General features: G+C 31.4%; 1 protein-coding gene across 9 annotated transcripts; it reads right to left on the minus strand.

Moving 5' to 3' along the window:
* Positions 1–356: 356 nt before the first annotated feature.
* On the minus strand, positions 357–15221 carry LOC100260418 (protein LEO1 homolog). Of its 9 annotated transcripts, none has more exons than XM_059733929.1 (13): positions 15086–15221; positions 13985–14252; positions 13756–13890; positions 13425–13680; positions 9923–10002; positions 7816–7992; positions 6207–6338; positions 4428–4607; positions 4193–4324; positions 3720–3824; positions 3374–3616; positions 1884–2037; positions 357–561 (listed from the first exon to the last, which is right to left on the minus strand). In XM_059733929.1, the coding sequence occupies exons 2-12, from the start codon at positions 14249–14251 to the stop codon at positions 1912–1914; spliced, it is 1833 nt and encodes a 610-aa protein (XP_059589912.1). In that variant the 5' UTR covers position 14252; positions 15086–15221; the 3' UTR covers positions 357–561; positions 1884–1911. The 9 variants fall into 9 exon arrangements, with proteins under 9 accessions (XP_059589912.1, XP_019082090.1, XP_059589910.1 ...); XM_019226545.2 differs by having other exon boundaries at positions 3720–3896; XM_059733927.1 differs by lacking the exon at positions 357–561 and adding an exon at positions 1228–1602 and having other exon boundaries at positions 3720–3896.
* Positions 15222–16356: the final 1135 nt, after the last annotated feature.

Here is a 16356-nt window from a genome sequence, read left to right on the forward strand (position 1 = left end):
CCCCCCTGTCTTTTTTTAGCTTCAGTGAAGAAATGCCTCATTGTGTTGGCCATTGCAATGAGCGATTTTGACGATATATGTTGGAGCAATGCCATTCTTTCTTGTAATTATACGCATTCATCATGGTATATTTTCTGTGTTCTTGTTCAAGCAGCCTTTTCTTTGGTAGAATTCCTCAATATATTTGAACTTTTGCCTTTTGACATGTATGTAACATAGGCGCTTTAAAATCCAGAAATTTTCTCAATCAGTATATTTTCTTTTCTGGAGTTCCTATAGATTTTTACATCTTTAGTTCATTGGCACAAATTCAGGATTGTTCCCTTACTCTTTTAAAATGCTTTGTGCAGATGAGCTTGGAGGAGGAGAATACAAAAGCTTTTCTTATTCTCAATGAGATTATTCTCACATTAAAAAATGTAAGAGCTACTTGTAGAATTCTAATATGATTACCACATTTTCTTGCTAACCACAGCATTCACACAATAGATCACAACAAAAAAACCAAAAAAATTCTCAGCCTGCCCATCTTCATGTAGCCCATGATGGATTAATTGCATTCTGGTGGAAAAGTTCATGGTAAGTCTTAGCACAGGGCTAAAGACATTATGAATATAATGCCACACACTATATGATATAATCTGAAAATATCAGGCCACACAAGTACTAAAATATAGTGAAACCATATCCTAAAGGGATGTCACCATGAGACAATGTTATGCATTGTACTGATCAAGAATTAAATGACAGGAAACTTAGAAAAAACAAGTCATGAGTCTGACCTTTTTCTATGATGTGCATTGTATTTGAACTGTCATACAAACATATGATGCTAAATGAATACACATTAACAAGTAATTTTATTTCCAGAATTACTTACAACAATACAGGATAAGGCTTTGTTTGGAATCCTATTTTTGGGTCAGACAAAGACCGTAATTAGAAAATGCAATGCCAACCAAAATAGATATGTATACTCCAATGCAACTTCAGATTTTAGCAAACAATGAAAACCGTAGGGAGTTGGCTGTAATTCCTTTTAAGGATACTATTAATACCGCAGTCCAAGAGTGCCATTCTATTTTCATTTTTTAAAATAATAGCAGGTAGGAACAAACCAAATTCACCAAATCTGGTTTCCAATAGAATTGAAGGGGACAAAAAGGGCAATTGGAATTTCCTTGAGATCTTAATCAGGCAACTATAAACAAAACATGGACACTAGAATAAATACCAAACCTCAGACCTCTGTATATCTGTCGAAATTTGTTACAGAATTAACTAATATCCTAATACAATATCTTCAGGCTAAAACAGCCAGTTAAGACATCGAAAAGATGCTTTCTTGGCATAAATTTCATAAGGACATAATAACTACAATGCTAGTAACAAGAATGGTTGCTTGATAACTATACCATTTACAGAAAATAGTCAGGAGGATCATCATCAAAAATACAAATACCCTTCTAATTGGAGTCCATTATTTAAGGAATGCCTATAGGGTGTGAAGGATGGTAAGGGCAGTTCAAAACGACCCCATCCACACTTCCTTTTTTTTCCTGCTATCTCTACTCAAAGTTTGTGACCAAGTATTCCTCAAGGCTGAAATTAACCAATAAAATGAGAATTGATCACCCTAGATTTTAACTCGTACACGCCTAAAACTTTGAAACTTCTGCAAGGAAATTAATTCAAATTCAAATGAAAAACCATGTCCTTATATGCACAGACAAGCTAACAAAGCATGTATGCATGCGTTCATACTGTCCCAGAAAGGAACATTCAGTACTGTAGTCTGTATCTAAAACTGTTCAACTGCTTTAACAAGATAGACCAAGTCTTATTAACAATCACTTTCTATAGATGTAAGTGAAAATACTCACTTATACTGTAAGCTTCTGAAGCAAGTTTTTACTCCTCATCACTATCATAAACAAATGCCATTCGCCGGTGGCTAGCACTCTTTCTTGGAGGAGAGTCCTCATCTGATTCAATTCCCTTGCGCTTGGCATACTCCTTACCCTTTTGCTTTGGTTCCTGCAAGAAATTCCAAAACACAATTTGTTATTAACCATAATATGATGGTTGAACAAATATTCTCAATTCATATATAGACTATTTTATCAATGTAAAACAGCACAAATGAACAATACCCACAAATGGAAAAATCAAACCACAGTGAATAACTCTACCACAACCCTAAAAACCTCCACCAACAAAATTATCATAGGATTTCATAAGAAAATGAACTGAGTGGTTGAAACCATCTGGTGCACAGATTTTGTTTTTAGGATTTAGAATTATTATAACCATCCTGAATAGTCCTTTTTTCAGCTTCCATTATATCTCTGTGGATGTAACAATGTTAACATCATTAAATAATTGTAGGAGCTCTCTTCAACAGGACCCAGAAGGTAGGTTTTTTTTAATAATACAGAAACCCACTAGTCTTGCTTTGCAGGACCAAGGAAAACCACGGATACACAACCTCTCCCATCTAAAATCATGTGTTGGGTAAGCCCAGGACTACAACCTGAGACCTCTCACATGTGAGTGAGAGCATCTACCAGTTGAGCTGCCCATGAGGGGCCAGGCCCTGGAAGCAAATCCAGACCCTCAGTCACTAGGATGTATCATGCACAATGAATGTAATGTTGATCTGCAGAAGATAACACTGCCCCATTAGCCACTACAATATATCATGCATAATGCATGTTAACTTCGATCTGTGCCACTAATCAGTAGAGGCATCACAGGTTCATACCACAAGTTGTAAGGAGGTGGCCGAATGCCACTCCAACAAAAATGTCAGCTCACTTAATGATTTGAAACAACAAAATAATGGAATTTCTATTAAAATAAAGCTCAAACAGCTACCTGAATACCTTAGCAGTTATCATTATACTGTGCTGTATGAAAAGAACAAATATATCTACCATACCATCTTTTAGCATTTTGCACTACGCTGGTGCTTTTTTAGTTCCTAAACTCTTCTTTTTCCTAAACAATTATGAGTAATTACTGAAACACTTGATGATAACAGTCATCTTGGTTATCTCAAGCTATTGTCCATGGGGAAGATCACAACAGCCAACATTCTAGAACAGCTAGGATTCTGAAACATTTTCTGACCTGAAGAGATACAAAGCAATTCTAAACTACCAAAATCATTATTGCGAGGAAGCCAAAGTATAAAATGAGGGGTGTACAAAGGCTTTGAAGAATTATATAATTTGTTTTCAATAAATTATCAAATTTTCCTTGCCCCACTTATGAAACTTTGTGGAATGCTGTCCAGACTGACCTCTGTGATACCTGAGGCAGCCTATGCTAAAGCACATAATATGAAAAGTTTGGAAGCAAATCTGCATACCTCAACCTCCTCTGATTCTTCATTCGCTTCAGCCTCTTCTTCATCATGTTCATCTTCCTCTTCTTCCTCTTCAGCATATTCCTCCTCTGGTTCCTCTGCCCTCTTCCGGGAGAAAGACCTCTCATCTTCCTCCCCATCGCTTTCATACTCAGACTCCTCTCTCTCACTGTCAGAGAAATCCACTGGACGCCTAGATGATTTAATAGCCGACAAGGATGATTTGTGAGGAATGTCTTTATGTCCCTACAAGAAATAATACAAAAAAGGGCCTTCCTTTTATTAGCAAGAGAACATGCAAATCACATGAAAACAATGTTATTTATTCATTGACATTGAGTTATTATACCTTCTTCACATTAAAAATACGTTTTTCAGCTTGAGTATCCATTTCAAGATCATCCTCAAACCGACGACGATGGCGGTGAGAATCATGATAATCCGGCTCGTCATCCTGCTGAACAGTGGACAAAGAATGCCCAATTAAAGTTTCTGGAGAACCCATTCCAAGTGCTTTTGTCCATGTCTATTACATACAATACCATAAAATGAAGACTATTGGCTTCACTATAAGTCCATGAAATTTTCTTCTCAACCAAAAGCAGCAACACAAAACGAAACAGAAGAAACCTGACCCTTTGACAATTTTAGCATGTTGGGATAACTATTTTGACACTTAATTATTATGATATTAGAGGGCAGGATAAGAAATAAACATTACAGATAACAAAAATATCCAGTATTTTTCAAGCAAGACGAGAAAAGAAAGGGAAAAAAAAAAGAGGAAAAATGTTATAGAGAAAGCAGATGGAAAGCGCAGACCTCATCCAGTGCTTCCTCCAAGAATCCAGGGGACAGTTGGCGCCCCCTGTCCACTGTTTGTGTATACTTTCGATTCACCTTCTCCCGCTTTCGGTTAAGAAGTTGATTAGCTCTGATTGTTTGACTCACAGCCTACAAAAGGACAACCCAAAAAAAAGTGAACAAAAAAAATGAAAGTTGGAAATCCATAAAGCTCAATATGAATCACACGACATTAATTTTTTTTAAGTACTACCTTTTCTTTTTCCTCCTTTTCCCTCTCAGGATCAATGTCTGTGATGCAGTTCTTAATCTTATAAACCTTTTTATGTCGTGAATCAACAAGAGCTGTTAACAACCTGTGAGAATTCGATGACAAAGACGAGGGCATAAATCTCATCTTTCTCAAAATTCTCCCTTGCGATTGGAGAATTCCCTGCATGATTGGCATAAAGGACATCAAGGACAAATTCTCCATGAATGTCACTTTAGCAAAAGGACATATAGAAAGTTCTGCATTGTTCCACTAACAATAAAAATAAAATTAATAATAATAATAATAATAGAAGCAGAGGCCCCGCAAGGAGATGATCTCATAGGAGTTTCGGAAGCACCATACCTGCACTTGATAAATGAGACAGACACTTCATAATGGAATTCCACCCCAAAAGCATGAATTTCCTGTTTAGTATGGTATACCACTAGGATCCAATATCCTGAACGGCAAATTTTTTTGCACTCTGATCAAAATGGCCACAAATGAAGGAATCCTTGTCTCACATGCGTACAAGGTATTTTGGTGACAGAGTAGATCCTGAATCACAGAAATAATTGGGCTCAAACTAGAAGTTTATCTTTGCATCCAGCATATGGTTTAGCAGAATCCTAGATCCCTATGATTCTTATCCCATAGTACCAGATGCAGCTTAATAGAAACCAAAGAAAAAAACCCATCTATCCAAGTAGCAGAGGGGTGCTACAGGATGGAGGAGGAATGTTTCTATTATTAACTGGGTGAGGGCTCCAAGGAAGTAGAACCATTTGATGAAGGCTATTTTTGATTGTTCTTGGAGATAGTTGGGGTACAAATGAATTTTAGATCAACTACACCTAAAGAAAGGTTCTTTTTCCTTTTTTTTCTTGCTTTTGATCTTCTTTTTTCTTTTTTGTCTTTTCTCTGTCTTTCGGCTGAGATAAGAATTATAATCCTTATAGCTTTTGAAAATCATTTTTACCCTCCATAATTAGAATAGACACTTTGAGGCTTTTTGTTATCCTCTTATACTCACCCTTGTATGGTTTCTCTTGGAAGGTAGTTTTTACACGAAACGTTATTTGATTAATTGGAAACATCTCCCTGTCCTCTCTAAATTGCTTCTTTGTATTCAATAAAATTTTCCTCTGTTTCTAATGAAAGAGAAAAAGAATAGCAGACAAAAAAAGAGAAAAGAAAAAAAAGGAAAACAAACCAAGAATATGAAAAGCAATAAACTTCCAACCTTTGACATTAAATTAGAATCATACAGGAAAAAAGGCCTATTTAAAGGGGAAAAAAATTCTAAAACCCTAAAGCATGCAGGCAAGCACTTTGTTGAAGATGTTTCCTGTAACAGTTACAAAAGACAGGCTATGTATGTATTGCAATAGCCTGGTTCACTAAACCTTTCCTTGAACCTTTTTTTTTAATTAGCAACCAGCTTTCCTTGAACCCATATATTTTGCAGCTTGGTCAATCATAATAAAAATGCCTAAATAGTTCTCCTAGAAGTAAAATACCCACACACACACACACTTATCGCAATACATACATAGCCTGTCTTAAACTAAACCTTTCCTCAAACCCATATATTTTGTAACTTGGCCAGTCATAATAAGAATGCCTAAATAGTTCTCTTAGAAGTAAAATACATGCACACACACATGCGCACACATCTATTTATGTATATGTATGCATGTATGTGCGTTAGTTGGTGTGTTTGTGCATCGTATACACATAAATTCTGAATCACTCAGCTCAAAAAGATAAAGAAGTCACCTTTCCATGTCTAAGAAAAAGGTGTGATTGGTCATGCTGGGCATCTTGCACTGATATATCAAGAACTTCATTCCCAATTAATAGCTGTAAACTGCCATCCGACCATCTCACAAAACGCGCATTGCTCTCATACTACAAATCCAAACAAAATATTACATACACCTTTGGAAGATATATATATATATATATGTGTGTGTGTGTGTGTGTGTGTGTGTGTGTGTGTAAGACTATTAAAAACGTGAAGCATAAAAAGTGTCCTTGTTTACAGCTGCTAGGGTTAGAACAATTTTGGCATTTAAAGGTGAAGAACAAAAAAGAAAGCCCAATGCCACTAAGAAAATAAACTAAAAGATATTAGGCTCTAGAATCACCAAATAGAAGCAGTTCAAAAGCAAATGTGGAGCCCAACTCACTTATAGAAATAAAACAACAGAAAGTATGAAAACTCAATGCCAAGAGGAAAAACTATGTTAAATATAGCAGGCTCAAGAACCATAATGTACAAACAGCAAGTCCTGAGCTCAAAATTCAACTTCATCAATGTACAAATTATCAGGTCCTTGAGTTCTCATTCTACCAACAACTGAATTAATGGGTACATAAAACCTTAAGCAACATGTTATTTTAAGTTGGCCTCAAGGTACTTCTGGCACTATACTAACTTTTTCATCTGGTTCATGAGGATTTTATCAAGGCTTGAAGGTAAGGCACAGGAATACTGTACACAGAGAAAATCACCTACCAACTTGTCAAAAGAGCACAGAGGGCACTGACCTTGAAACCTCCAGTAAGACAGTACAACAAGTATATCATGGGCTATGAGCCCATAAATCAAGCCATCTTGATTTATGGTAATAGTACAGTTATATTGAGATCAGTTCCTCATTAGGTTCTTTGAAGTAAATATAAGGAACAAATACAAGATTCTTCAAAATCAAAAGTTTTCAATCTCAAAATTAAAGAACATTATGCTAGCAAGAGAAAAAAAAAAAAAAAAAACCTAGTGTGACAGGGAACCTCATAATCATTTTTTTTTCCTTTTAGATTTCCAAGCTTTTTGCCTTTAGGATTTATGTAGGTTCGATAGACTTTTGGTATTTCTTGTGGCGCCTCTTATATATATATATATATATTCTTCTTTATTTATCCAAAAAAAAAAAGTAACTTTTGGTACTTCATTACTTCCAACATATTCAGTTTTACCCTTTTTCTTATAAAAAATGATACTTGACAGCGCATAGGATAAAAATAAGCCTAATATAATAGTAATTTATGTTTAGAAACACAACCAAGTAAAACCATTATAAACTGCGTCATGTTTCTGTGAGTTTTGAGTATATAAGCATAGAATCAAAGTCAACAGCTCATGCATCATAATACAATGTAGCATAATTTTTTAGAAACTTGGAATTATGACACATTTGAATCCACCAAAAAAAGCAAAAACTCAAAGAAAAAAATCTCATATGCATCCATTTGGTCTATCTCATGGAAAAACACATGCAACATATGTGTGGGTGTGGGTGTGGGTGTAACAATGCATTCACACATACATGTATCTACATATTGAAGATAATTCTGGCATGTAAAATAAAATGTATTCACTTACGGATGTTGTGCCATCTGGATTTTTAACATTCCTCCAGCGGACAATGTTGTTCTCCAAGCGCATGCGTTTCTTGGATCCAGATTCATCTGTCACAAATGTGTCCTCTTCTACGTACATTTTAGGGTCAAATGGCTTTGGTTCAATGCCCATTGTATTAGAAACTTTTATCATGTTCATCTGTAACAAAGTACTATTGAATACTAAAATTTTGCCACAGCTCAAGACAGATAAATTGATAGGCTTTCACAAGTATCAGATGATCTGAAGGCACTATTAGCATAAAAACATCAAGCAAATTAACAATCACATGAAAAGGTTCCTCCAAGAAAATATGATGATTAAACCATGCATAGATGGTAGAGAACTTAAACACTGCATCCACTCTAACTTCTACTAAAAAGCTAACCACTAAAAAACGCCCAAAGACACACACATGAACATGCACATTGCGCACACACAAATAAATACAAACACACCAACACGTAGGCTTACTTAAATACAAAAATACATACATAGATACGTAAAAACATTTATATATGCACATGCCCATATATCTACACAAACCACCCCCCCAACACCTCCCCACCTCACACAAATGCACACGCGCACACACATATAAATAAGTTATGCAAGTGAGATCCTTCTTAGATCTAAAACGACACTCAGATTTTGTGTTAACTAGAAACAAATAGCACGCATACACACAAACAAGATGTGCAAGTGAGATCCTTCTTGAAATCTTAAATGACCCAATTTTTATTTTTTTTATTTTTTTGATAGGTAAATTTTTGTCCCCATTGGGACTTGAACCTGGAACCTCCCACAAATCCTTCCCATCCCTTTACCACTGAAATGACCCAAATTTTGAGTTAATAGGAACAGATAACCACATTCACGTTGCCCTAATTTTACTCTGTCCCATATTTATTTCATCACTAAACATTTTGGGTTTTGAGGGTTGCTCATATTTGTATTGCAGGATCTAGTTTTCTCCCCCATGCTTGCTCCTTGTTATCTAACTTCTTCTATTGTTGTATGGTGTAGCCTTTTTATTTTTTATTAGAAACGAAATATATATATTGATAATAGTAAAGTTCAATAGAAGGATGAGAGGTCCTCCCACAAAATAGAAAACTTGATCAAAGTAAGACTATACTCCTCCACTATACAATGATAACTATAGATGAAAACATGTACAAAATATCACAAGAAACAAAAATCAAACTCTCTCAAAAGTTATCCACTTTGGAGAAGTACAATTTCTAGATAAGTGAGATTGTGTCGGAAGTTACAATTATAAAAAGATAGGTAGGAATTACCAAGGATGACTGAGATGGTGAGATTTATCATTGAGACAACTTTATAAAGACCTGAAAATTGTGAACACAAAGGTTGATCTCGCCACCATAAATCTTCCCAAAATCAGATTCTTTCCCCATTCCCCACCACAAAGTAGATGTGTGGGGAAAAGTCCTGAAAAACTTGTGTAATAGCCTTCTAAGGATATTTATGTGACCATCTAATCGAATTGTTAGTGTCCCATCCATTAGGGTGTGTCCCATAAATGCTTGAAATTACTTGATGCCAAAGACCTTGACTTTCCTTAGGGAACCTCCAAAGCCACTTTTTTAAGAGAGCACAATCTCTCAAGGAGGTTTTCCCAATCTCTAGACCTCCGAACTCCTTTCGACTACACACTACATCCCAAGTGATAAGATGATCTTTCTTCCCCTTTCTAGTCCTTAACCAAAGGAAATCCCTTTGCATTTTCTTAATCATTAAGGCTACTAAAGTTGGAATCTTGAAAAGAGAGAGGAAATAACTAGGGATGTGAGGTAAACAAGACTGATTTTTGTATTGTAACATGTATGTCAATGAAAATCGAGTTGTATTCAGTGTATTTAAAAAAAAAAAAAAGTTTACCCAATGCAATTTTTTAAAGTTGAAAAGTAGTAACAAAAAAAATGGTTTTAAATAAGTCCATGCTAGTCATCAAATATTTATTAATTTTTAGAAAATAATTCTATGTTCCCTTCTAAAAATAAAATAACCTAAATTATAAACACTACAAATTTTTTGAGGACAAAGAAGAAGATGATAAAATAACCAGTGAATGGCATGCATATATTCGTCTTCTTTTTCTTTCATGTCTGAAGTGGAATCTATTATGATAGATGCAAAGAGGACCTGCAAAACAAAAGAAAAAAGGCTCCGATGCCTAAGTCAGCAAAAGAATAACAAATGTCAAGGCTAGGTTTGGTTCCAAAAAAATATTTAGAAATGAAAAAATGGTTTATGTTTTATTATATTATGAAAAATAATATAATTAAAATTGATTTTAAATATATTTTTTATTATTTAATCTTTTTATAAAGTAGAATAAAAAAAAATACTGATTTTAATTTTTTTTTATTTTTTTGGAACCAAACATAACCTCAACATAATTGTAGGAACCACAAAATTATTAATGAATAACTAATTGTAAGTAAGAAATACTTCTTACATTTGTCGAAATCTTATGATATATCCATATAATTAATTGTTATATCTAAAAATCATTACAATCAAATTCAAGTTGATAAATCTCAATTTCATCACTATAATCCCTTGAAAAAATATAAATTTAGTTCAAGTTCACTAAGAACTCAAAATCTATAAATCTATGTATCCAAATAATTATATAAACTAATAAGGCCATCTTCAAATTCAATCAAAAATCTATCTCCAAATATTAATAGAAATCCAAATAAACCATCCATCTTAATTTCTTCAAATTCAACCTATGTAAATGCTAAATTTATAAAATCTCCCATCAATATTGTCCAAATTCGCTAAAATAAAAAACTTAAGTTTCTAAAAAAAAAAAAAAAATCATAATTGACCACAAAATTCTGAATGTCTCCAAATAATTAATTGAATAAATCCTCAAAATAAAATGCTATCAATATCTACAAAAAGCATCTTCATATTTCCAAAAAATTAATTGTGTCTTCAAATACTCCCTTTAAGTCCAAGTTTTCACCCAAATAAATCTCAATTTTATCATTTTCTTGTTGGAACACCAAGCAAATAAATTTTGTTGTCTCCCAATAATTCATATGCATATCCCAATTTCTCCATGAGGGAATTCAAAATCTATTTTCAACTATTAATAGAAATCCAAGTAACCATCCTAAATTTCTTCCTATTCATGCAAAATCATAAATAAGTCCAACCTAATCAAATCCTAACTTTATAAAAATACTAAAAGTCTCCCAATATATTTATCTTAAAATTCTCTTCAAATTTATGAAAATCTTACCCTAATCTTCTCCAAATATCAACACAAATTCCAAATAATTATATAAACTCAAGACTAAGACATCCATTCCAAATTATTCCTAATTTCTTCCAAAATCACAAATAAATCCCAAATTTATAAAAATACTAAGTTATCAATGTCTCCATCAAAATCTTCATATGTAGATGAATATCTTCCAATAATTTTATATTTAAGAATTATATTTCCTACTCCAAAACCGTCCAAATAAAAATTTCTCTCAATTCTCCCAAAAAACATAGGCATTTACAAAATAACTACCAAAATCCAAATTTACAATTATATAATTCAATGGCCAAAATTTAATATCTATGTATAGAACTCAAAATAGAAATCCTTGTTTTCTATCCTCAATAAACTCATAAAATAACATTAAATCCTAAAACTTTCACAATTGCAAGTAATTGGAACATTCAACACAATCAACCCCAAATTGCAAATAATATTAGAATAATAAAAAAATTGAGGTTACAATAGAAATTTAAGAAACCAAAATTAATTAACAAAAAAGGAAAAAAAAAAAAAGACAAAGAAGAAGAAAAATTTGGACATATGCATGAGAAATTAGGAAAAGAAATAAGGAAAAACCTTTGTTTTTTCAAACTTATAAGATAGATATTGTTTAAACATTTTTAAAGTAATTAAAAAAAAAAACAAACGGATAAAGAATAATAAAAAATTTTACACATGCATGAGAAATACTGAACGAATATGAGTTGAAATGAGTGTTTTTTTTCTACTTTAAAGGTATTATTTAAGCATGTTCAAAGTTGTTTTTGTTTGCCCAATTTTTTAATTTTTATTTTAAAGTAGAGAATAAAATCAATCTTTTGAGAAGGATTCATCTCATTGACATTCAATCATGGATTTGATTTTTTCAACATTCATCGAAATTCAAATAACCCAAAAATAAATTAAAACTTAAAGCTCAAAGTGTGAAATATTGAATAGCCTAATGTCTAAGACTAAGAAAGACCAAGGCTTATTTCCCAAGTAATAAACCGAATAATAATACAAATAAATACCACTAGATTTGATAGTAAATGCTAGCACAAGTTCTGTAAAGCCACATGACTATAGATATTGCCATGATCATCTAAAATTCACCAGATTTGATTCTTAGAAATGTGAATCCAAGACTTGTGTGTGGGGCTTTAATTATTTTCTGCTCCCCTCTCAATTTTTCATTAATGCTCATTTCTTGCTCCCTTTTTCTTTTTTTTCTTTTTTTTTTCTTTTTTTTTTTTTAATTATTGAGAAATGACGGCTTACACGCTTGGTTGATTCATTGCCCCCCAAGGTAGCCCTTTTCATCCTCGGGAGTGTTTCCTTCTCTTTGAGGAAAAGTGACGGCTTACACACTCAAATGATTCATTGCCACTCGAGGTAGCCCTTTTCACTTTTCGGAAACTTAATTTTTGTATGAAAGGGGAACATATTTTATATTAGTCTCCATGCACACTCATCATACGCTCACATTTTCCTCGAATCTAGACCAGATCATCGAAAATAATAACGAACAATTACCATAGCTATTTGTCTACACATTACAAGTGTCATATTACAAAAAAGATGAGCGGTGTTCATGTGCATATTATTTCAACTTTATTGTAAGGAAATAAAACTTGGTCTAACTTAAAACTTGAACATTTGACTTAATGTTTTACAATAATTCAAGCTAATTAAGTATTTAAGCAATTTTTGAGGAATTTGAATTTAAATGAAAAACAAAAATTTCATACCATGTGTAATTCTAAATTAAAAAATAACAAAAAAATTGGGATAGTAAATATAACTTTGAAACATGCTTTATATAAATTTTTCTTTTTTAAAATTGTTTTATTATGGTATTAAAAAGAACAATAAAATGAAAAAAAAAAGTAACCGAAAAACATTAAAATCAAGAAATGCAACTCTAAGACATGCTTGGCGTGTCTTTTTTTTTAAAAAAAAAAAACACGTAAAAGACACCAACAATACAAAAAAATAAAAAATAAAACTAACCTTTTTTCCTTTTTTTTTTGTAAAAATTATTTTATTTTATGAAAAAAAAAGAAATAATAAAAGTATAACCCTAATACATTCTTGACATGTATTTTTTTTCTCTTTTCATTTTTTCATTCTACTGATAAAAAATGCAACAAAAATAAAAAGAAAACTAAGCAGACAAAAAATTGTAAACACAAAAGACCCAAACACAGTAGCAGACTCAAATAAAAAGAAGGGATATCAGCAAATATATATAGGAATTATTATGGTAGAATAAAAGCAAAAATAGCAGTTACTTCACCAATTTTACCACCCTTGTGTCGCTTTCCGGCCAGCCATGCGGCTTTCGAATAAGGAGTAAACCGACATTTATCAATCGATCTCTCAGTGGCGTTTTTGGCTATTTCCGCTGCTATCATGTCGGGAGATGGAGCTGGGTCTTTTCGTATCTCATTTATCACAAGATCTTTGATCTCATGAGTAAAAAGATTATTGAACAATCCTGCACTTCCTGCTATTATTATGTCTCCAGGTTCTAATTCCGTAAGTTTGATTTCCTAAAAGGATTGCAAATTGTTAGTTTGTAAAAATAAAATTAAAAAAAAACTCATATAAAAGTTAAATTAACAAACCTCCGGAGAATCATTAGCTTTCCCTAACTGATAAGGAGTTTTATAAGTGTGTTGTTGTACAGGAGATTCATATAAAATTTCCTCATTTCTCAGGAGAATGAAGCCATTATCTCCCATGTTTACAGCATGCAAGCACTATACAAAGGAAAAAAAATGTGTCATAATAAAAAGTGAATAAGTAAAAAGAAAATTAACAAATAATTAAGAAAATTTAACTAGTTTTACATACCCATTCATTCAATGTTATAATACATGCTGTAGATGATCCTGGAACCTTGGTCTCCAAATAGGCATGATTGAGAAGGTCTATGGGATTGATAAATCCCTTGATCTTATTAGCTATGTGGAAACAATTGTTCACTAGATCCGTCACAAATTGACAAGATCCATGTGCAATCACAAATGTTTGTCCAACTTTAACATGGACATCCCTTTTCGTCTTGGGATTCTTCCCATCTTTAGAGGATATGAATTTTGATCCCGATATCATCCTCATGCTGAAAAAAAAAAATCATTAGACTATGTAAAACAAATAACAAAAAAGAAAAGAAAAACTAAAAATAACAAGATGAACACAAAAGAGCAAAAAGAAGAATATCTAACAAAATGAAAAAAAGGAAGAACCATACATCATTAGCTAAATATTAGTTTTTTTCTATTTTCTATTTTTTCTAAAAACAATCTACATTTAAATTGTTTCCAAATTTCTTACAATATTTGAAAAGTTTTTTTTTTTAATTCACAATTTAAATTTTTTTTCCAAATTAATTTTATTATGTGAAGATAATTTCTTTAATATTTTCATTTATATTTTTTAGAAAATAATTTTCCACGTGATTTTTTTTCCTTTCCTTAGCATTTTCCGGAACCAAACATATATAGCCGATATATATAATTTTTCGAAAACATAGCCGATATTTCGGTATTTATCGGTATTTTTACCGATTTTTCGGGAAATTTCCCGATATTTCCTACCAGTCCAGCCCGCGCACAGGACACAAAATCTGCCCAATTTTTTTTTTTTTAAAAAAAACATAAGATGTTATTTGGTAATCTGATCATGATTTGCAGGCAAAGGTTGTGTTTTTCAGTCTGCCTTCGTGAAATTCAAATCCAGTGGCATAAAAGCAAAGAGACCCCTAGAACAGACCCAGAAAACACAGGGAGCAAAAAAAAGCAACTTTTTTGGTTTTCCTTGGGGGTTTTGCATGGATTTTCTCGGAAATCAAACAAGGATGAATTTTCCCGGAAATCAAATGGGGGATGGATTTTCTTGGGAATCAAACGGGGGATGCAAAAAAAATAAAAAATAACATGATTGGATTAGTACCTGCGAGGATTGAGAGTGGCAGGGGAAAATAGAGCTTTTTAGGGATTCTCTCGTCTGGAGGGCAACTACAGAAAATGGCTTCTTGATGCCTCGAGTGAGAGAAGTGGGTGGCTGGCCCTTTTGAGTTTTAGATTTAGTTAATATTTGTTTAGCTTAAATTTGTTATGGTTCATCATTTAAAAAAACTAATTCTAATTATGTTATTTTAAATTATATTTAATTGATTAATAAAAATAGAAAAATCAATATTATAATTTTATTTGATAAGTCTTTTTTTATATATTATTTATATGATAATTAAATATAAAAAATATAAATATTAAAAAAATTATATATATATATATATATATATATATATATATATATATATATATAATTTATTTCACTATTTAAATTAAATAATTATAGTTTTAATATTAAATGTATCATAATTTATCTCATTAATCCTATTTTAAAAAATTAATATCCCTTTACTATTAAATTTTTTATATTTATCTTTTTAATTTTAAATATTTTTATTTTAAAATATCAAAAATATAAATTTAATTTAAAAAACTAAAATATAAATAATAATGATAATAATAAAGTTCTAATATTTTATAAATTAAAATTAAATTGATAAAATAAATAATAAATTATATATTAAGATCAATATATCCTTTCATATAGATATTTTTCATCATAACAATATCTATGTGAATTACATTTACAAAATAACTTTAAAATGTGAATTTTAATTTTTTTTAAATATTTTCATAAAATTTAAATAATTTATACTTTACTACCGATATTTTTATTATAATATCCATAGATATTTTTTCGATATTTCTAATATTTCCATATTTATGGGTATTTCAAACTTTAGGTAGATTAATATTAGAAAATAATGAAAACTAGGTAAGAGAGGAATAGTGAACAAAATTAATATTAAAGAGGATATTTATAGTAATTAATTTCTATTTAAAACTATATATAAATTATAGTATAATCAAAATTACCACTTTATCTAAATTTTTTTATTTGATACGTCTCTAAAAAAAATTATAAATCAAATATATTTAGTAATTAAAAAACTATTAAGCACACTTACCTAAAATTTTATAAAAGAATAAATTTTATATAAGGAATAAATCTATTTGTTAGAAAACTATTAAACATGTTTATCTAAAATCTCATCCAAAGTAAAAAAGAAAAAAAAAAGAAAAAAGAAAAGAGAAATCAAGAACAAAAATGAGAAATCCTTATTTTAATAGAGGTAGGTTAATATTAGA

This window comes from Vitis vinifera, chromosome 17, assembly GCF_030704535.1.
Source record: "Vitis vinifera cultivar Pinot Noir 40024 chromosome 17, ASM3070453v1".
Classification (NCBI taxonomy): domain Eukaryota; kingdom Viridiplantae; phylum Streptophyta; class Magnoliopsida; order Vitales; family Vitaceae; genus Vitis; species Vitis vinifera.